Here is a 22,904-nt window from a genome sequence, read left to right as displayed (position 1 = left end):
TGCTAATGCAATGCACTACCGCTTAAGCGTCGATACAAGCAAAATAGCTCGCAAATCGCGAAGATTTCGTCGATTTTGAGGATATCTAGCCGTCATTTGATTCCCATTGGAGATATTTCGACGTTTAAACGGTCGTTGTACTCCATTTCACAGTGCTAATGCAATGCACTACCGTTTAAGCTTCGTAACAAGCAAAATAGCTCGCAAATCGCGATGATTTCATCGATTTTGATGAAAAATAGCCGTCATTTCCTTCCCGTTGGAGATATTTCGACGTTTAAGCGCTCTTTTGACTCCGTCTTACACTGCAAATGTAACGCACTACCGTTTAAGCGTCGAAACAAGCAAAATAGCTCGCAAATCGCGATGATTTCGACGATTTTGAAGAAATATATCCGTCATTTTCTTCCCGTTGGAGTCATTTCGACGTTTCAGCGCTCGTTGAACACCATTTCACAGTGCTAATTCAATGCACTACCGTTTAAGCGTCGAAACAAGCAAAATAGCTCGCACATCGCGAAGATTTCGTCGATTTTGATGAAATCTAGCCGTCATTTCCTCCGCGTTGGAGATATTTCGACGTTTAAGCGGTCGCTGACTTCCATTTCACAGTGCTAATGCAATGCACTACCGCTTAAGCGTCGATACAAGCAAAATAGCTCGCAAATCGCGAAGATTTCGTCGATTTTGATGAAATCTATCCGTCATTTCCTTCCCGTTGGAGATATTTCGACGTTTACGCTGTCGTTGAACTCCATCTTACAGTGCAAATGCAATGCACTACCGTTTAAGCGTCGAAACAAGCAAAATAGCTCTCACATCGAGAAGATTTCGTCGATTTTGACGAAAATTAACAGTCATTTCCTTCCCGTTGGAGATATTTCAACGTTTAAGCGGTCGTTGAACTCGATTTCACAGTACTAATGCAATGCACTACCGTTTAAGTGTTGAAACAAGCAAAATAGCTCGCAAATCGCGATGATTTCGACGATTTTGAAGAAATATATCCGTCATTTCCTTCCCGCTGGAGATATTTCGACGTTTAAGCGCTCTTTTCACTCCGTTTTACACTGCAAACGTAACGCACTACCGTTTAAGCGTCGAAACAAGCAAAATAGCTCGCAAATCGCGATGATTTCGACGATTTTGAAGAAATATATCCGTCATTTCCTTCCCGTTGGAGATATTTCGACGTTTAAGCGCTCTTTTCACTTCGTTTTACACTGCAAATGTAACGCACTACCGTTTAAGCGTCGAAACAAGCAAAATAGCTCGCAAATCGCGATGATTTCGACGATTTTGAAGAAATATATCCGTCATTTTCTTCCCGTTGGAGTCATTTCGACGTTTACGCTGTCGTTGAACTCCATCTTACAGTACAAATGCAATGCACTACCGTTTAAGCGTCGAAACAAGCAAAATAGCTCTCACATCGAGAAGATTTCGTCGATTTTGACGAAAATTAACAGTCATTTCCTTCCCGTTGGAGATATTTCAACGTTTAAGCGGTCGTTGAACTCGATTTCACAGTGCTAATGCAATGCACTACCGTTTAAGCGTCGAAACAAGCAAAATAGCTCGCACATCGCGAAGATTTCGTCGATTTTGATGAAGTATATCCGTCATTTCCTTCCCGTTGGAGATATTTCGACGTTTAAGCACTCGTTGAACTCCGTTTCGCAGTACTAATGCAATGCATTACCGTTTAAGCGTCGAAACAAGCAAAATAGCTCTCACATCGAGAAGATTTCGTCGATTTTGACGAAAATTAACTGTCATTTCCTTCCCCTTGGAGATATTTCGACGTTTAAGCGGTCGTTGAACTCCATTTCACAGTGCTAATGCAATGCACTACCGTTTAAGCGTCGAAACAAGCAAAATAGCTCGCAAATCGCGGATTTCGTCAATTTCGATGAAATCTAGCCGTCATTTCCTTCCCGTTGGAGATATTTCGACGTTTAAGCGCTCGTTGAACTCCATCTTACAGTGCAAATGCAATGCACTACCGTTTAAGCGTCGAAACAAGCAAAATAGCTCTCACATCGAGAAGATTTCGTCGATTTTGACGAAAATTAACAGTCATTTTCTTCCCGTTGGAGATATTTCAACGTTTAAGCGGTCGTTGAACTCGATTTCACAGTGCTAATGCAATGCACTACGGTTTAAGCGTCGAAACAAGCAAAATAGCTCGCACATCGCGAAGATTTCGTCGATTTTGATGAAATCTAGCCGTCATTTCCTTCCCGTTGGAGATATTTCGACGTTTAGGCGGTCGTTGACCTCCATTTCACAGTGCTAATGCAATGCACTACCGCTTAAGCGTCGATACAAGCAAAATAGCTCGCAAATCGCGAAGATTTCGTCGATTTTGATGAAATCTATCCGTCATTTCCTTCCCGTTGGAGATATTTCGACGTTTACGCTGTCGTTGAACTCCATTTCACAGTGCTAATGCAATGCACTACCGTTTAAGCGTTGAAACAAGCAAAATAGCTCGCTTATCGCGAAGATTTCATCGATTTTGATGAAAAATAGCCGTCATTTCCTTCCCGTTGGAGATATTTCGACGTTTAAGCGCTCTTTTGACTCCGTTTTACACTGCAAATGTAACGCACTACCGTTTAAGCGTCGAAACAAGCAAAATAGCTCGCAAATCGCGATGATTTCGACGATTTTGAAGAAATATATCCGTCATTTCCTTCCCGTTGGAGATATTTCGACGTTTAAGCGCTCTTTTCACTTCGTTTTACACTGCAAATGTAACGCACTACCGTTTAAGCGTCGATACAAGCAAAATAGCTCGCAAATCGCGATGATTTCGTCGATTTTGATGAAATCTAGCCGTCATTTCCTTCCCGTTGGAGATATTTCGACGTTTACGCTGTCGTTGAACTCCATCTTACAGTGCAAATGCAATGCACTACCGTTTAAGCGTCGAAACAAGCAAAATAGCTCTCACATCGAGAAGATTTCGTCGATGTTGACGAAAATTAACAGTCATTTCCTTCCCGTTGGAGATATTTCAACGTTTAAGCGGTCGTTGACCTCCATTTCACAGTGCTAATGCAATGCACTACCGCTTAAGCGTCGATACAAGCAAAATAGCTCGCAAATCGCGAAGATTTCGTCGATTTTGATGAAATCTATCCGTCATTTCCTTCCCGTTGGAGATATTTCGACGTTTACGCTGTCGTTGAACTCCATTTCACAGTGCTAATGCAATGCACTACCGTTTAAGCGTTGAAACAAGCAAAATAGCTCGCTTATCGCGAAGATTTCATCGATTTTGATGAAAAGTAGCCGTCATTTCCTTCCCGTTGGAGATATTTCGACGTTTAAGCGCTCTTTTGACTCCGTCTTACACTGCAAATGTAACGCACTACCGTTTAAGCGTCGAAACAAGCAAAATAGCTCGCAAATCGCGATGATTTTGACGATTTTGAAGAAATATATCCGTCATTTCCTTCCCGTTGGAGATATTTCGACGTTTAAGCGCTCTTTTCACTTCGTTTTACACTGCAAATGTAACGCACTACCGTTTAAGCGTCGAAACAAGCAAAATAGCTCGCAAATCGCGATGATTTCGACGATTTTGAAGAAATATATCCGTCATTTTCTTCCCGTTGGAGTCATTTCGACGTTTCAGCGCTCGTTGAACACCATTTCAAAGTGCTAATTCAATGCACTACCGTTTAAGCGTCGAAACAAGCAAAATAGCTCGCACATCGCGAAGATTTCGTCGATTTTGATGAAATCTAGCCGTCATTTCCTTCCCGTTGGAGATATTTCGACGTTTAAGCACTCGTTGAACTCCGTTTCACAGTGCTAATGCAATGCACTACCGCTTAAGCGTCGATACAAGCAAAATAGCTCGCAAATCGCGAAGATTTCGTCGATTTTGAGGATATCTAGCCGTCATTTGATTCCCATTGGAGATATTTCGACGTTTGAACGGTCGTTGTACTCCATTTCACAGTGCTAATGCAATGCACTACCGTTTAAGCTTCGTAACAAGCAAAATAGCTCGCAAATCGCGATGATTTCTTCGATTTTGACGAGAAATAGCTGTAATTTCCGTCCCGTTGGAGATATTTCAACGTTTAGGCGCTCCTTTCACTCCGTTTTACACTGCAAATGTAAAGCACTACCGTTTAGGCGTAGAAACAAGCAAAATAGCTCGCAAATCGCGATGATTTCGACGATTTTGACGAAAAATAGCCGTAATTTCCGTCCCGTTGGATATATTTCGACGTTTAAGCGCTCATTTCACTCCGTTTTACACTGCAAATGTAACGCACTACCGTTTAAGCGTCGAAACAAGCAAAATAGCTCACAAATCGCGATGACTACGTCGATTTTGACGAAAAATAGCCGTAATTTCCTTCCCGTGGGAGATATTTCGACGTTTAAGCGCCCGCTGATCTCCGTTTTACACTGCAAATGTAACGCACTACCATTTAAGCGTCGAAACAAGCAAAATAGCGCACAAATCGCGATGATTTCGTCGATTTTGGTGACAAATAGCCGTCATTTCCTTCCCGTTGGAGATATTTCGACGTTCAAGCTGTCGTTGAACTCCATTTCACAGTGCTAATGCAATGCACTACCGTTTAAGCGTCGAAACAAGCAAAATAGCTCGCAAATCTCGATGATTTCGTCGATTTTGACGAAAAATAGCCGTAATTTCCGTCCCGTTGGAGATATTTCGACGTTTAAGCACTCGTTGAACTCCATTTCACAGTGATAATGCAATGCACAACCATTTGCGTCGAAACAATCAAAATATCTCGCAAATCGCGAAGATTTCGAAAATTTTAGCGAAAAATAGCCGTCATTTCCTTCCCGTTGGAGATATTTCGAAGTTTAAGCACTCGTTGAACTCCATTTCACAGTGCTAATGCAATGCACAGCGTTTAAGCGTCGAAACAATCAAAATATCTCGCAAATCGTGACGATTTCTTCGATTTTGACGATATATATCCGTCATTTCCTTCCCGTTGGAGATATTTCGACGTTTAAGGGCTCATTTCACTCCGTTTTACACTGCAAATGTAATGCACTACCGTTTAAGCGTCGGAACAAGCAAAATAGCTCGCAAATCTCGATGATTTCGTCGATTTTGACGAAAAATAGCCGTAATTTTCGTCCCGTTGGAGATATTTCGACGTTTAAGCGCTCGTTGAACACCATTTCACAGTGCTAATTCAATGCACTACAGTTTTAGCGTCGAAACAAGCAAAATAGCTCGCACATCGCGAAGATTTCGTCGATTTTGATGAAATCTAGCCGTCATTTCCTTCCCGTTGGAGATGTTTCGACGTTTAAGCGGTCGTTGACTTCCATTTCACAGTGCTAATGCAATGCACTACCGCTTAAGCGTCGATACAAGCAAAATAGCTCGCAAATCGCGAAGATTTCGTCGATTTTGATGAAATCTATCCGTCATTTCCTTCCCGTTGGAGATATTTCGACGTTTACGCTGTCGTTGAACTCCATCTTACAGTGCAAATGCAATGCACTACCGTTTAAGCGTCGAAACAAGCAAAATAGCTCGCTTATCGCGAAGATTTCATCGATTTTGATGAAAAATAGCCGTCATTTACTTCCCGTTGGAGATATTTCGACGTTTAAGCACTCGTTGAACTCCGTTTCACAGTGCTAATGCAATGCACTACCGCTTAAGCGTCGATACAAGCAAAATAGCTCGCAAATCGCGAAGATTTCGTCGATTTTGATGAAATCTATCCGTCATTTCCTTCCCGTTGGATATATTTCGACGTTTACGCTGTCGTTGAAGTCCATTTCACAGTGCTAATGCAATGCACTACCGTTTAAGCGTTGAAACAAGCAAAATAGCTCGCTTATCGCGAAGATTTCATCGATTTTGATGAAAAATAGCCGTCATTTCCATCCCGTTGGAGATATTTCGACGTTTAAGCGCTCGTTTCACTCCGTTTTACACTGCAAATGTAACGCACTACTATTTAAGCGTCGAAACAAGCAAAATAGCTCGCAAATCGAGAAGATTTCGTCGATTTTGACGAAAATTAACTGTCATTTTCTTCCCGTTGGAGATATTTCGACGTTTAAGCACTCGTTGAACTCCGTTTCACAGTGCTAATGCAATGCACTACCGCTTAAGCGTCGATACAAGCAAAATAGCTCGCAAATCGCGAAGATTTCGTCGATTTTGAGGATATCTAGCCGTCATTTGATTCCCATTGGAGATATTTCGACGTTTAAACGGTCGTTGTACTCCATTTCACAGTGCTAATGCAATGCACTACCGTTTCAGCTTCGTAACAAGCAAAATAGGTCGCAAATCGCTATGATTTCTTCGATTTTGACGAGAAATAGCTGTAATTTCCGTCCCGTTGGAGATATTTCAACGTTTAGGCGCTCCTTTCACTCCGTTTTACACTGCAAATGTAAAGCACTACCGTTTAGGCGTAGAAACAAGCAAAATAGCTCGCAAATCGCGATGATTTCGACGATTTTGATGAAAAATAGCCGTCATTTCCTTCCCGTTGGAGATATTTCGACGTTTAAGCGCTCTTTTGACTCCGTCTTACACTGCAAATGTAACCCACTACCGTTTAAGCGTCGAAACAAGCAAAATAGCTCGCAAATCGCGATGATTTCGACGATTTTGAAGAAATATATCCGTCATTTCCTTCCCGTTGGAGATATTTCGACGTTTAAGCGCTCTTTTCACTTCGTTTTACACTGCAAATGTAACGCACTACCGTTTAAGCGTCGAAACAAGCAAAATAGCTCGCAAATCGCGATGATTTCGACGATTTTGAAGAAATATATCCGTCATTTTCTTCCCGTTGGAGTCATTTCGACGTTTCAGCGCTCGTTGAACACCATTTCACAGTGCTAATTCAATGCACTACCGTTTAAGCGTCGAAACAAGCAAAATAGCTCGCACATCGCGAAGATTTCGTCGATTTTGATGAAATCTAGCCGTCATTTCCTTCCCGTTGGAGATATTTCGACGTTTAAGCACTCGTTGAACTCCGTTTCACAGTGCTAATGCAATGCACTACCGCTTAAGCGTCGATACAAGCAAAATAGCTCGCAAATCGCGAAGATTTCGTCGATTTTGAGGATATCTAGCCGTCATTTGATTCCCATTGGAGATATTTCGACGTTTAAACGGTCGTTGTACTCCATTTCACAGTGCTAATGCAATGCACTACCGTTTAAGCTTCGTAACAAGCAAAATAGCTCGCAAATCGCGATGATTTCTTCGATTTTGACGAGAAATAGCTGTAATTTCCGTCCCGTTGGAGATATTTCAACGTTTAGGCGCTCCTTTCACTCCGTTTTACACTGCAAATGTAAAGCACTACCGTTTAGGCGTAGAAACAAGCAAAATAGCTCGCAAATCGCGATGATTTCGACGATTTTGACGAAAAATAGCCGTAATTTCCGTCCCGTTGGATATATTTCGACGTTTAAGCGCTCATTTCACTCCGTTTTACACTGCAAATGTAACGCACTACCGTTTAAGCGTCGAAACAAGCAAAATAGCTCACAAATCGCGATGACTACGTCGATTTTGACGAAAAATAGCCGTAATTTCCTTCCCGTTGGAGATATTTCGACGTTTAAGCGCCCGCTGATCTCCGTTTTACACTGCAAATGTAACGCACTACCATTTAAGCGTCGAAACAAGCAAAATAGCGCACAAATCGCGATCATTTCGTCGATTTTGGTGACAAATAGCCGTCATTTCCTTCCCGTTGGAGACATTTCGACGTTCAAGCGGTCGTTGAACTCCATTTCACAGTGCTAATGCAATATACTACCGTTTAAGCGTCGAGACAAGCAAAATAGCTCGCAAGTCGCGAAGATTTCGTAGATTTTGATGAAATCTAGCCGTCATTTCCTTCCCGTTGGAGATATTTCGACGTTCAAGCACTCGTTCAACACCGCTTCACAGTGCTAATGCAATGCACAACCGTTTAAGCGTCGAAACAAGCAAAATAACTCGCAAATCGCGAAGATTTCGTCGATTTTGATGAAATCTAGCCGCCTTTTCCTTCCCGCTGGAGATATTTCGACGTTTAAGCACTCGTTGAACTCCGTTTCACAGTGCTAATGCAATGCACTACCATTTAAGCGTCGAAGCATGCAAAATAGCTCGCAAATCGCGTAGATTTCTTCGATTATGATGAAAAATAGCCGTCATTTCCTCCCCGTTGGAGATATTTCAACGTTTAAGCGCTCATTTCACTCCGTTTTACACTGCAAATGTAACGCACTAACATTTAAGCGTCGAAACAAGCAAAATAGCGCAAAAATCGCGATGATTTCGTCGATTTTGGTGACAAATAGCCGTCATTTCCTTCCCGTTGGAGATATTTCGACGTTCAAGCGGTCGTTGAACTCCATTTCACAGTGCTAATGCAATGCACTACCGTTTAAGCGTCGAAACAAGCAAAATAGCTCGCAAATCTCGATGATTTCGTCGATTTTGACGAAAAATAGCCGTAATTTTCGTCCCGTTGGAGATATTTCGACGTTTAAGCGCTCGTTGAACACCATTTCACAGTGCTAATTCAATGCACTACCGTTTAAGCGTCGAAACAAGCAAAATAGCTCGCAAATCGCGGATTTCGTCGATTTCGATGAAATCTAGCCGTCATTTCCTTCCCGTTGGAGATATTTCGACGTTTAAGCGCTCATTTCACTCCGTTTTACACTGCAAATGTAATGCACTACCGTTTAAGCGTCGAAACAAGCAAAATAGCTCGCAAATCTCTATGATTTCGTCGATTTTGACGAAAAATAGCCGTAATTTTCGTCCCGTTGGAGATATTTCGACGTTTAAGCGCTCGTTGAACACCATTTCACAGTGCTAATTCAATGCACTACCGTTTAAGCGTCGAAACAAGCAAAATAGCTCGCAAATCGCGAAGATTTCGTCGATTTTGATGAAATCTAGCCGTCATTTCCTTCCCGTTGGAGATATTTCTTCTACGTTTAAGCACTCGTTGAACTGCATTTCACAGTGCTAATGCAATGCACTATCGTTTAAGCGACGAAATAAGCAAAATAGCTCGCAAGTCGCGAAGATTTCGTCGATTTTGATGAAATCTAGCCGTCATTTCCTTCCCGTTGGAGATATTTCGACGTTTAAGAGCTCATTTCACTCCGTTTTACACTGCAAATGTAATGCACTACCGTTTAAGCGTCGGAACAAGCAAAATGGCTCGCAAATCTCGTTGATTTCGTCGATTTTGACGAAAAATAGCCGTAATTTCCGTCCCGTTGGAGATATTTCGACGTTTAGGCGCTCGTTGAACACCATTTCACAGTGCTAATTCAATGCACTACCGTTTAAGCGTCGAAACAAGCAAAATAGCTCGCAAATCGCGAAGATTTCGTCGATATTGATGAAATCTATGCGTCATTTGATACCCGTTGGAGATATTTCGACGTTTAAACGGTCGTTGAACTCCATTTCACAGTGCTAATGCAATGCACTACCGTTTAAGCGTCGTAACAAGCAAAATAGCTCGCAAATCGCTATGATTTCTTCGATTTTGACGAAAAATAGCCGTAATTTCCGTCCCGTTGGAGATATTTCGACGTTCAAGCGCTCGTTGAACACCATTTCACAGTGCTATTTCAATGCACTACCGTTTAAGCGTCGAAACAAGCAAAATAGCTCGCAAATCGCGAAGATTTCGTCGATTTTGATGAAATCTAGCCGTCATTTCCTTCCCGTTGGAGATATTTCTTCTACGTTTAAGCACTCGTTGAACTGCATTTCACAGTGCTAATGCAATGCACTATCGTTTAAGCGTCGAAACAAGCAAAATAGCTCGCAAATCGCGGATTTCCTCGATTTCGATGAAATCTAGCCGTCATTTCCTTCCCGTTGGAGATATTTCAACGTTTAAGCGCTCATTTCACTCCGTTTTACACTGCAAATGTAAGGCACTACCGTTTAAGCGACGAAACAAGCAAAATAGCTGGCAAATCGCGAAGATTTCTTCGATTTTGATGAAATCTAGCCGTCATTTCCTTCCCGTTGGAGATATTTCGACGTTTAAGCGCTCATTTCACTCCGTTTTACACTGCAGATGTAATGCACTACCGTTTAAGCGTCGAAACAAGCAAAATAGCTCGCAAATCTCGATGATTTCGTCGATTTTGATGAAATCTAGCCGTCATTTCCTTCCCGTTGGAGATATTTCGACGTTCAAGCACTCGCTGAACTCCGTTTCACAGTGCTAATGCAATGCACTACCATCTAAGCGTCGAAACAAGCAAAATAGCTCGCAAATCGCGAAGATTACGTCGATTTTGACGAAAACTAATTATTATTTCCTTCTCGTTTGAGATATTTCGACGTTTAAGCGCTCGTTGAACTCCATTGTCACGTATTAGTTTATCGACATCGATCAAATTTTAAATTTAGAGTTTACTGATAATTTTTTTTTTTTGTTGTTGAGTTTGAATTTAGTCTGAAGGAAATTAATTTGAAATGATATTATTATGTATGTAATACTAGTTTAGATTTCTAATTAATTACGGTAGTTGCTGCCACCAGAAATAGTCTAAGGACTATTTCAAAATATTTTATTTCTATTAATTTCCGTTTAATAGGTAGCGTTAACTGATGCTTAATGCAACTGGTAAACGAATTTCACTTTTCGGCTAACCTGCGATGTGCAGGAATACTGGCACGGGAGAGGATTTAAGCTGGGATTAATAATTATTTGTCCTCGTTGAACGGATTTTATTTGAATGTGGAATCGCCTAGATTATTACCTTTATATATATATATATATTTTATTAACCGGATATATGTATTTTTAGCGTTACTGGATCGGATAGGAATGTGAGATTTTTCGTCGTTTATGTATATATATAAATTTATTTTTACGTTCGACTTCTTCTTCTCTTTTAGTTTCACTGTAACAGGTTGCCGTTAGAACCGAAACTCAATTCATTTCCTACGATGGATTTTGTTACCACGATCTTCTTGCCTTTAGAGTTTAATAATCGAGGATGATTCTAACGATCCTCTCTGTGTGGGACTCGTGTGATTTCGCAAGCCTTGCCCAAAGACGGGTAGTATTTTACCAACAGTGGGAGGAGGAATGCGAAGATCGACGGGTGTTTTGATAATCGAAAACACCGTTTGCACAAGCCAACACAGCGAACGATCCTTTGGTTAAATTTCCGAAGGGAAATTGTTCTCCTATTTCTCTCTTACGATCGCATGCGACGGTGGCAAGAATATCGGTTATTAGCAATGCCGGTATCTCTCTTAATTTTCGATTGACCCCGACGATGTATTTAATAGTCCTCTCTGTGCGGGATTTGTGTGATTTCGCAAGCCTTGCCCAAAGACGGGCAATATTCTGCCAACAATGGGAGGAGGAATGCGAAGATCAGTGGGTGGTTCAGTAGCTGAAAACACCGTTCGCACAAGCCGACACAGCGGACAACTCCTTTTTATTTAAAGGTTAAACGATGATTCTATCTTCGAAACCGTTCGCGATCGATGATAGGAAGTTCTACTTCGATTCTCGAGGGCAACGAAATTATCAGAGAAGAAGGAAATTCTCAGAATTAATTCTCTTACCTTGAGGAGTAGGCGCTGTCTGGCGCTATTTACCTCAGCTGCTGCGTTGGTCGTCGAAGTTTTTGCTGGGTTTATTACTTGAACTCGAATATAGTTTACTATCAACGTTTACTTTATTTATCTATTTCGGTACGGACAGAACAATTTACTGACTAGATTAATACCGCAATTACAATGCGCGTTCAAGATAAAATTTTCTTTTTCCTTGGTCGCGGCTCTCCTTTCTTGACCGAAAAACTAAGGACTCCGAAGCGCAAAATACTATACAAAATTTCTAAAGATGAGCGCAATAACGAACGTAGTAACGGAATGATTAACAAAAGTGAACAAAATAATTATAAACCGTAATAACGAAGATCGCAATAATAATGAACAAAGAATAATATAATAAGAATATTCACCAGGATGTTAATGATGATCGATAATTGGTGAGTATGATAACGATAATGTTAATGAGTGAGCAAGGTAATAAGAATATTCACCGGAATAATAAATGATAATTGAGCGTAATAATGTTCACCAGAATAATAATGTTAATCGCTAAATGATAGTTATCGAGTCTTTTCTGCTCTACGTTACTTGCTTATTTATAATGCCATCCCCCACGGGGTGGTGGTTCGCTGGGGGTACGCTAATGATTGTTTTTGCGATTTTGATGTTTCCCCTTTCTTGTTGTTTCCCTAGGTTTCGGTGATCGACGTTCGAACAATGTTTGCGGAGGCATTTCCATCGGAAGTTCCTTATTATTATTTTTCTTTTAAACGGCTTTTGTTTTTATGTATGATAAATATATATATATATATATATATATATATATATATATATATATATATATATATATATTTTAAATGTGATATCTATTTTATGTTTGTTAAATATATGTATTTTAATTCTATATTTCCTCCTTTTTAATTGATTATATATATATTTACATTTGTAGTTGCGCACATATTTTATTAAAGAAAAGTGTTAACAATATGTTTTCATGATTTATTTCTCGCGCCTGACTTCCATTAATCCTTAATATTCCTGTCGCCGTGACGCGTGTAAATCTAACATGGCTGCTCATAAATGTCATCAGCAAAGTTATAGTAACGGGTCTTTAATTTTTGTTTAATATCGAAGTAACTGTCTGCCGCTCGTTTTCCTTATTCTACCGCAATTAAACATTTACTTATTAATACTGCTTTAAAGTATTGTTCGTGTGAATAAACGCATATATATATATTTTATGTTGTGTGTTTGTAATTCTTCGATTGCATTATTTATTGTTTTGAGTAGTTTATTTTATAGAGTATTCGATAATATAAAACATACGCGCACACATGCATATATATATATATATATATATACGTATTCATATGCATATTTTCTTGGCGGTGTAGTATTCATACGAAATGAAGTGTCGATTATTTACTTATCCTTTACCGGAATGTAGGCTAGTTTTAAGTATGTATCTTAGATTATCGGTATGATAGAATTCGCACATATATATATATATTTCTGACAACGTAACCTTCATTTCTCTAATAATACGATATTGTATGTTTTATGTATTCGTTAAACTATTAGTTTTCGACATCATGTATACTTATATTTTATAATTTGATAATTTTGTATTTATTGCATAGTGTTGGAAGCACTGCCTCTAATATTCACTAGGTTATTACACGTTCGGCATATATGTTTTATACTTATATGTAACTCCCCAAATTGATTGATTGAAATATATTTATATATATATATATTCCTGGCGTTTCAATTATTTCACCCTTTTGTAGTTATTCTTATTTTCTGTTTTATTTAGAATTGTTTGTATTATGTATTTTATTTATTGGTTGGATCTGTTAATCGCCCTCGTTTGTTAATCCTTCCTTTCGTTTCGTGATGCCGCGTGTTCGTTTGTGCATTCAAATCCTTATTCGCGTGTTTTGTATAGAATGGTTTCTTGTTCTTGTTACGGCGCGTGCGGAGCGCGGGACCCCCGCCCTTGGAGTTCAAATTTCCATAGGAAATTTGACTGATGGTATCTCTGAGTTTGCTCAAGGCGAACGCAGGTGTCGTTGGTACTTGAACGACTACCGGTGCTATCGATATCCCTTGAGCTTGTGCTGTTTGATCATCGATATTTCGTCTTCTTTTGAGGTATAGTAGCGGGTGGGTGACTGGGCCGTATATTGCTCCACATCCGTAAGTTTCACGTAGCTAGTATCCGTGTGCGGCTATATCTATTATTGTCTTGATTAATTTAAATATTGTGAGTATTCCAGATATTGCTCCACTGACAGTTCCAAATTCCATAAAACCTGTCCATAAACCTGATACGGCATTTTTCGCTATTGTCGTTAATGTGTTTTTGTCCATCATTCCCAGGATGTTTACTGTTCCAGGGACGATTGTTTTTCCCGTTGCTCTTCTGGCCAATGTGTTCAAGACTGCAGATTTTTCTGCCGGGAACATGACGTGGTCCAGTAGTGTGTAACGTCAATTCATATCAGAGACCAGGCCACACACCACGGACAGGATGGCACCCAGATGTCTGCATATCCTTGGCGCGCACCCTCAATAGTCTTAAGTGCCCACCAGGGGGCCTTGGCATTTTTATAGTTAAGGTCCTTCGGACCAAGCGAGTATTTCCTGTCTTAAATTTCCCTTTACGTTTATTGTCTACCACGTGTTAGCTTAGAAAGTTGGTTTACTCCACATCTGGTATGTTCCGTTGGCAACTTTCTCGCGAGGGCGGCTAAAACCCTTCTTGGTCCACCAACCGTCCTATTATCCAATCGGAGATGGTGTCTACTGCCCTCACTTCCTTAACCAAAATTGTTATCAACAAATCCGATAGTCCCGTGTCCTTAGACACACCCACCCCTAGCTTTCCTCAGACACAGTATCGTCAGTAAAACTTCACTTATTCTGTATCCTTAGAATAGTCAACATATCTATGTCGGTCTCTACTCTTATAAGTCGCGTAGTTAATGTATTGTTGTAACTAAGTCTTACATAACGTGGTTGGAGTGAATTGTGATTTATGTTAATTCAGTGCGTGTTACATTGTGATTGCTGAATTCATAATAAAGGTTGATTAAAACCAAGTAAATAGTTGTGTTACGATTCAACTATATTTTATTTTCACCGACCAACCCAAAAATTACGTGACAAGTGCATCGAAGTCTTTTGGGTATATATTCTGCTCGTGGCCAATGACGATGGTGCTGAGTATCGCCACGTTTGGCGCACGTCCGGGTGGAGTTCCTTTACTTGTACTGGAATGCATTTGACTATATGGACCGCTTCTCCTACGATCAAAGCCATGTGTTTTTGGTTGTGGTGTATGCAAATTCATCGGGCGGTAAGTTGCCAAGCTTAAAGTGTTCTCTATTAGTTTCTTCTGTGTGGTGTATCATGGTATAATGTTGTCGTTTGTCGTTTCGCTTTCGAGTTTATCAGAAATAGGAATAACCTTTTATCATCATTAATATATGTATATGTCGGAGATGAAAGAACACCGGACCCTTTGGAATTTTGGATAATCCCGCAACATTGTAACCTAGAGTCTACTATAGCTGTAATTGAACAATTGTAGTTATTCAACCCGATTGTAATTGTTCGAGAGTTGTGATAATGAGCTTGGGCTCGAGGCGACAGTCAGTCGCCGAACGTAGCCGCGGTCACGGGATGAACGCTTTGCCTAACAAAGGTATGGAGTAATTCTATAGCTCTCCTTAAAAGAAATATTCGTGGCGACACGCGACAGTAAACATTCCAACGGTTTCTGTCCCGTGGCTCGCCACACGCAGACCCTATTCTTCGAGTAAGATGATTGCCAGATGTCGATGCGTCTCCGCAGTACATGTTCGGCTAGCCCGAGGGCCCGTTATAAATCTTAAGATTTAGTTAACTAAAGTCCTTCAAACAGACAAACAGTCTTTGTCCCAACTACGGGAAGATAGGGGAGACATATTTTTCAACGAGCGGCGTCTCCCACTAGCAACTTTCCCTCGAGGGCGGCTAGCATCTTTTTCTAACCACCGATTGAGATTGACCAATTAGCAGCAACGTCAATTTCCCTTACTTTCTGAACGAAGGCTTTTCTCGACGAATCCGATGATCTCGTATCCTTAGACACACCCCATTATAGTTTTCCTCTGTGGCATCATCGGGACGGGAAAGGCATTCTCGCTCGCGATCTCATTGATGAAAGGAGTAACTCTTTACGACCAGTGAATATGACGCGTCCGACTTAGATTTTGTGAGTACGTTCATCTATCATCCCGTCGACCGCGGATTCGTTATTGAACCTAGGATCATTGTCATTAGTTTCTCGAGTACCTAACTACCACGGTTACTTGTCCGGTTCTATAATAATCGTATTTGCACTAGTCAATGTCTTCTCTATTGCATAACGACAACGTGTAACCCAAACGAAGATTTGTTTCACGCCCCTAACTCTAATTCTAATGTAAACCCGACATATATATATAGAAAGAAAATTTTTATATTTGTATGTATTATTATTATTTTTCTTTTATTGTTAAAACCTTGTTTTATTTTAGGTTTTATGTACGTGTTATCGGTAAAAATAAATATCATGAATGTTACTTGAGTTATAATTATATAGATATATGCATACGTACTGGTAAGTAGTATGAATGAGATTTGTTTTATTGTTATAAATATATAAATATGTATTATCGATAGGAATAAATATTACAAGTGTACCTTGTCTTCGAGTATATATATATATGTGCGTGCAATGGTAAATACGACGACTCAATTTTATGAGTCACTTGCATTATCAATGAAAGTGGATGTCATAAATATCGCCTATTTTACAACATACGTGTATATATATATTGGTGAACATAAGTGAAAATTATATGCATAGTTATGAATGTTGTTTGTTTACAGGTGGATAGCATCAGTACTTGGTTTCGTGAGTGGCGTACCAATACTTTACAGTTCCTCTGTGCGGATTGCTATTCATGTTCTTCCGTCCGTCGTTCAGAGAATGGTTGATGAGTTCGCCATCAGTTCTGTACACACATATAAAAATAGTTAATATATATATATATATATATATATATATATATATATAATTTTAATAATTTTTATATAATTAAATTTTATATATTTATGTAATTTTCTTTTGAATCTGTTCCCTTGTATGAATACTGTATCTTTGTATATAATATAATATATATAATATGTTATAATTATGTTAGTTGTTATTTATTCCTTAACTCTCTCCCTTTTTCTTGTGTTTTTTTTTCTTTTTTTTTATTAGTACCTAACATTGCTATTATGATGCCGTATTATATTGCATTAGCTGTTATATGTATGTGCGCGCGACAAATTTTTCAACATGGTCGCTCGCGTGTCTTTTTGGTATGGCGTTGGTTTAATGTCAACAGTGATGTGTTGTTGAAATAACTAATTAATTGTTAATCACTATAATTTTATTTGGTAGTGTTCTGTAATATTGTTTTGTGTATTGCGTTACCAGTTATTTCGTGTGGCATAACTTTATTCCTTTGCACTGAGTTCAATCATGTCTTGTCGCCAATATTCAGTTAGTCCATCTTGGTTAATTTCTAACCCATTTATGTATTTATTGACCTTTCCTTATTTTCCCTATTAATTTATTATTGCATGTACTTGCTATTTGTTATTATTTTATGTAATGGAGCAGTTCCTTATTAGTGATTAAAATTTATTTGTTAGATTAACATTGTCTGTAATTCTTTAGATTCTACTTATTCGATGCTGCGTCACTTACCTGGATCATTCCCACAACGTCGTCCAATTCTTCGATATGCCTTGGATACTTACTACGGTTGCCTTCAATCGTCTTATATCTGTGGCTATAAAGGTACTGTTTAATTCATTTAATTTAATATGTGTATAGTGCATTGTGTGTGCGACCGCTATTGTGCATTACAAAATCCACTTCTACATGTTAGATATAATAATATAACAATACTACGTAGATTAATACATAATAAAATATCCTTTTACTCCGGTTATATTTATTACTAACTCTCAATTAATCTATCTTAATTATTTTCTAACCACTTTCTATATTTATCAGCTATTTTATTTCTTCTTGTTAATCTGCGAAATCCATGCATGTACACTTCCTTGTATGGTGATTGATTGCTCAAGAGGTAAGTTGCACTGTCACTGTTTTCGTTATTCGTTGAACTAACACGTTTTACATTCAAACAGTAATTGGAGCACTCGTAATAAACTTCTTTTCTTTTTCCAAGTTTCCGCTATCTGTGTCATTCGACGAACAGTGCCACGCCTCCACAGCACCGTTATAACATTTAGCGATGCTGCTCTTTGCATTACGGCAATTGGAGTTAATTCGTTCGTTTATTTTCAGCTGGTGCATGGTGTTCCGCAAGCTGGGAGCCATAACCTATTTTGCACGTAGACCTTCTTGTATGATGATTACTTGTTTACAAGGTAACTTTCACTTTCCCTCTTTTAATTATTTACTGAATCGACACGTTGTATATTCAAACAATAATTGGAGTACACATAATAATTTTCCTTTTTTCTTTTTAGGTTTTCGCTATCTGTATTGTTCGACGAACGGTGTCACACCTCCTTTTGATTTATCCATAATATAGTTATAACATTTAGTAACCTTGTATTTTGCACTGAGACAATTGAAACTAATTTATTCACTTATTTCAGGTAGCTGTCATACATTGCGTTCCACGAACAACAATCCATAACTTATACCTGCACGTACACTTTCTTGTGTGCTGATCACTTGTTCACAAGGTAACTTTCACTTTCGCTAGTTAATTGTTCATTGAGTTAACACGTTTTATATTTAAGCAATAATTGAAACACGTATAATAATTTTCCTTTTTCCTTTTAGGTGTTCGATATCTGCATTATTCGACGAACAGCACTATAACATATACTACCGCACTACGTTGTCCAATGAAATCGCTTTATTCATTGCTTATTTCGATTATGCGCCAGTTTCAACTTGTTTAAATGCACCGTTCGCGGAATCCCTTTTACTTCAATCTTGACGTTTTGGTTCTGCAAGATTTCTAGCACTTTGTGTGGTCCAGTATATTGATCGGAGAATTTTCCTTTACTGGGTTCTTTTAGTAGATATATCGAATCTCCTATTTTAAAATCTTGAGGGTTGATTCGTCGATCGTAATATTCTTTTGGTCTTAGTTTGAATTTTATCAAATTTTCTCTTGCCATTCGTTGTACAGTGTTAATTTTATTGAACAGATCTTCGAGATATTCTGCGCATGTTGGTTCCATGTTCTCTTCGATTGTTACTTCACCAACAGGTTCTCTGGCTAGATGTCCAAAACTAATTTGTGCGGGGAGAATTTCGTTCCTTCCCTTCATTTTAGTTTTTATTTTGCGCCAAGACGCAAGTTTACTGACATCGATCCAATTATCCAATTGCTTGCTAATAGCATTCAAAATACAAATTTTTGAAAGTGCTGCAGCCATATTAACCCAAAAATATTTTGTATATAGTATAGTTTGATACCATTTATATTTTCTTGGGGGAATTATAAGATCAACACTACCTACTATGTTACCTACGTCAAATATTAGATGTAGTAACCAATAAAGTATTTTTAATCCAATGGCTAGCGTATTTATTCAAGTTTTTATATATATCTTCGACTGGTGATTCCTTATTTTCTCCCTTTTGATTTCTTTGAGCTCGTTGAACTTGCGTTTCTTCAGCTTGAAAATGTTTAGAATCCTTTTCCTTAGTTACCCTTTTTTCTTCTTCATTTACTTTATTCACAACACCTTTATTTTTCTCTACTTTTTCAGGATGAATAGTTTCACTGGAAGTGCTTATTTTAATTAAATTATTATTTATTTGTATGGAACGTTTAAGAATATTCTCGGTAGATTTAGAATTATTCTTTGAATTTTTATTACAAACCTTTTTGCTTATAGATTCTGTTTTGGATTTAGGGATAGCTATATTTTTATTTTCTATAGTGTGATCTTCCTTGCAATTTAATGATTTGGCTTTGAGTTCGATAAAGTTTCCTTCTGATGGTTTTATAGAAGTTTTTGAGTGAGATACACTCGCTATCTCTTTTCCTATTATGGTTGAAACATTCACGAATTTCGTGGAGTCTTGCTTTTGTATCTTTGCCAAGTCGAACGTGGAGAGGCAATTCGCACTTCCCAGCGGGTCCAATATCTCTGTGATATTAGGCAGTGGATAAGCGTTGCCTGTCGTCTTGTCGTTCAATTTCCTAGTTTCTGCTTCGTCTGAAGGTTCTTTGGCACTAATATTATTTATCTTGTTTGCTAATTCAGAAAATTTCTCACCCATGATCCTATCTATGGCACCGTGCGTCCTCTTATTATTTAACGTGACATTATCCCTCATCACAGCAACGGAGTGGTGTTTGCTTTGAAAAGTTGGTTGGTTGAAATGATCAGCATCTCTCTTTTGATTTAGATCTCTATCGAGGTATTTATTTGTGCGTTTTTCTTCCCAAGTTATTGCTCTTGTTTCTCTCCTGACATTTTCTTTTATTCCCGGGTTGTTTAGGTGTTCCCGCGACGGCGGTACAAATCTCCAGTCCTGGCGGTTGTTTCGGTTATAATTATTCGAAGGTGTCGGATATTGATATCGAAATCTATCGTTCGCTTGTTTTAATTCTCGCGTTGCTTTCACGGCTTGGCGGTACGCATCGTCCAAGGATTGGTATCCTGCTATTTTTACTCGTAAATATACCTCGTTTGGGAGCCCCTTAACGAAAGCTTCCCTCGTGTCTCGATCTATCCTATCTTGAAATACGGTGCCGTACTCGTACCTTTCCCCGTTCATTATTGCCAGTCTGAGATCTTTGACGCGCTCTATGTAGTCCAAAATATCTTCTCCCGGTCGTTGAAATATTGTAGCTAATTCCCCTTTATATTCGTTAACCGTTTTTCCCGGATCGAACATATCTTTTAATTTATTCCCGAAATCGTTTAAACTTATTATTTCTGTGTCTTCTATGGCGAGAAACGCGTGCCCGCGAAGCTTATTTGTTAATAATTTTACTAACTGAGATTCTTGATGCCTAGGAACCATGTTTCGCGCGCGCTCGCATACTTTTAAAAATCGAAATACCGAGGGTCGATGTCCGTCGAACACTGGTACTGTCTCTATTGCATCTTTTAACTTAATTGATTGGGGATTAACTTCTATCGGTATTGTCGCTTGCGAAATTATCGGCGATGATACGGGTGTCTTGATTTCCTTTTTTATTTTCAGTGAACGCACATCGTTTTGTAATTTATTCATTGTTGTACTTATGTCGCGAAAATTCGCATCCCATGCTTTAAGTTTTTCCGATAACATCAAGATCATGTCTTTGTCCAACGATTTTAATTTAGTCGCCATTGTTTCTCAAGTATATATTTTATTGACAAACGTGACAACCTTAGTCCTCTGTGGAGCGTATCGAACCGTTTAAACCAACTTTAATCCTCCGTGAAGCGTATCCCACGGCTCTTACCAAAATATTTACTATATATATATTAAATGTTACGTATTAGTTTATCGACATCGATCAAATTTTAAATTTAGAGTTTACTGAAAATTTTTTTTTGTTGTTGAGTTTGAATTTAGTCTGAAGGAAATTAATTTGAAATGATATTATTATGTATGTAATACTAGTTTAGATTTCTAATTAATTACGGTAGTTGCTGCCACCAGAAATAGTCTAAGGACTATTTCAAAATATTTTATTTCTATTAATTTCCGTTTAATAGGTAGCGTTAACTGATGCTTAATGCAACTGGTAAACGAATTTCACTTTTCGGCTAACCTGCGATGTGCAGGAATACTGGCACGGGAGAGGATTTAAGCTGGGATTAATAATTATTTGTCCTCGTTGAACGGATTTTATTTGAATGTGGAATCGCCTAGATTATTACCTTTATATATATATATATATTTTATTAACCGGATATATGTATTTTTAGCGTTACTGGATCGGATAGGAATGTGAGATTTTTCGTCGTTTATGTATATATATAAATTTATTTTTACGTTCGACTTCTTCTTCTCTTTTAGTTTCACTGTAACAGGTTGCCGTTAGAACCGAAACTCAATTCATTTCCTACGATGGATTTTGTTACCACGATCTTCTTGCCTTTAGAGTTTAATAATCGAGGATGATTCTAACGATCCTCTCTGTGTGGGACTCGTGTGATTTCGCAAGCCTTGCCCAAAGACGGGTAGTATTTTACCAACAGTGGGAGGAGGAATGCGAAGATCGACGGGTGTTTTGATAATCGAAAACACCGTTTGCACAAGCCAACACAGCGAACGATCCTTTGGTTAAATTTCCGAAGGGAAATTGTTCTCCTATTTCTCTCTTACGATCGCATGCGACGGTGGCAAGAATATCGGTTATTAGCAATGCCGGTATCTCTCTTAATTTTCGATTGACCCCGACGATGTATTTAATAGTCCTCTTTGTGCGGGATTTGTGTGATTTCGCAAGCCTTGCCCAAAGACGGGCAATATTCTGCCAACAATGGGAGGAGGAATGCGAAGATCAGTGGGTGGTTCAGTAGCTGAAAACACCGTTCGCACAAGCCGACACAGCGGACAACTCCTTTTTATTTAAAGGTTAAACGATGATTCTATCTTCGAAACCGTTCGCGATCGATGATAGGAAGTTCTACTTCGATTCTCGAGGGCAACGAAATTATCAGAGAAGAAGGAAATTCTCAGAATTAATTCTCTTACCTTGAGGAGTAGGCGCTGTCTGGCGCTATTTACCTCAGCTGCTGCGTTGGTCGTCGAAGTTTTTGCTGGGTTTATTACTTGAACTCGAATATAGTTTACTATCAACGTTTACTTTATTTATCTATTTCGGTACGGACAGAACAATTTACTGACTAGATTAATACCGCAATTACAATGCGCGTTCAAGATAAAATTTTCTTTTTCCTTGGTCGCGGCTCTCCTTTCTTGACCGAAAAACTAAGGACTCCGAAGCGCAAAATACTATACAAAATTTCTAAAGATGAGCGCAATAACGAACGTAGTAACGGAATGATTAACAAAAGTGAACAAAATAATTATAAACCGTAATAACGAAGATCGCAATAATAATGAACAAAGAATAATATAATAAGAATATTCACCAGGATGTTAATGATGATCGATAATTGGTGAGTATGATAACGATAATGTTAATGAGTGAGCAAGGTAATAAGAATATTCACCGGAATAATAAATGATAATTGAGCGTAATAATGTTCACCA

The 22,904-nt window shown here is 38.7% G+C and overlaps 1 protein-coding gene and 1 long non-coding RNA gene across 26 annotated transcripts in view; one reads left to right on the top strand and one right to left on the bottom strand.

Moving 5' to 3' along the window:
- Positions 1–22,904, top strand: part of LOC126874333 (uncharacterized) — a 268,457-nt gene that overhangs the window by 13,597 nt on the left and 231,956 nt on the right. The window contains exons 1-5 of one of the 25 annotated variants that reach the window (XM_050636258.1): positions 10,840–12,039; positions 16,523–16,644; positions 17,361–17,483; positions 17,703–17,778; positions 18,000–18,265. In XM_050636258.1, coding sequence (XP_050492215.1) covers positions 12,017–12,039; positions 16,523–16,644; positions 17,361–17,483; positions 17,703–17,767 — 333 coding nt within the window. In that variant the 5' untranslated portion in view covers positions 10,840–12,016 and the 3' untranslated portion in view covers positions 17,768–17,778; positions 18,000–18,265. The other 24 variants (XM_050636266.1, XM_050636257.1, XM_050636259.1 and 21 more) reach the window with 24 other exon arrangements.
- LOC126874344 (uncharacterized) lies at positions 10,613–22,887 on the bottom strand. The gene is made up of 2 exons (XR_007692756.1): positions 21,442–22,887; positions 10,613–10,669 (listed from the first exon to the last, which is right to left on the bottom strand). It is a non-coding gene; the product is annotated as an uncharacterized LOC126874344 (long non-coding RNA).

This window comes from Bombus huntii, chromosome 16, assembly GCF_024542735.1.
Source record: "Bombus huntii isolate Logan2020A chromosome 16, iyBomHunt1.1, whole genome shotgun sequence".
NCBI lineage: Eukaryota > Metazoa > Arthropoda > Insecta > Hymenoptera > Apidae > Bombus > Bombus huntii.
This window is presented reverse-complemented; position numbering and strand designations above follow the sequence as displayed.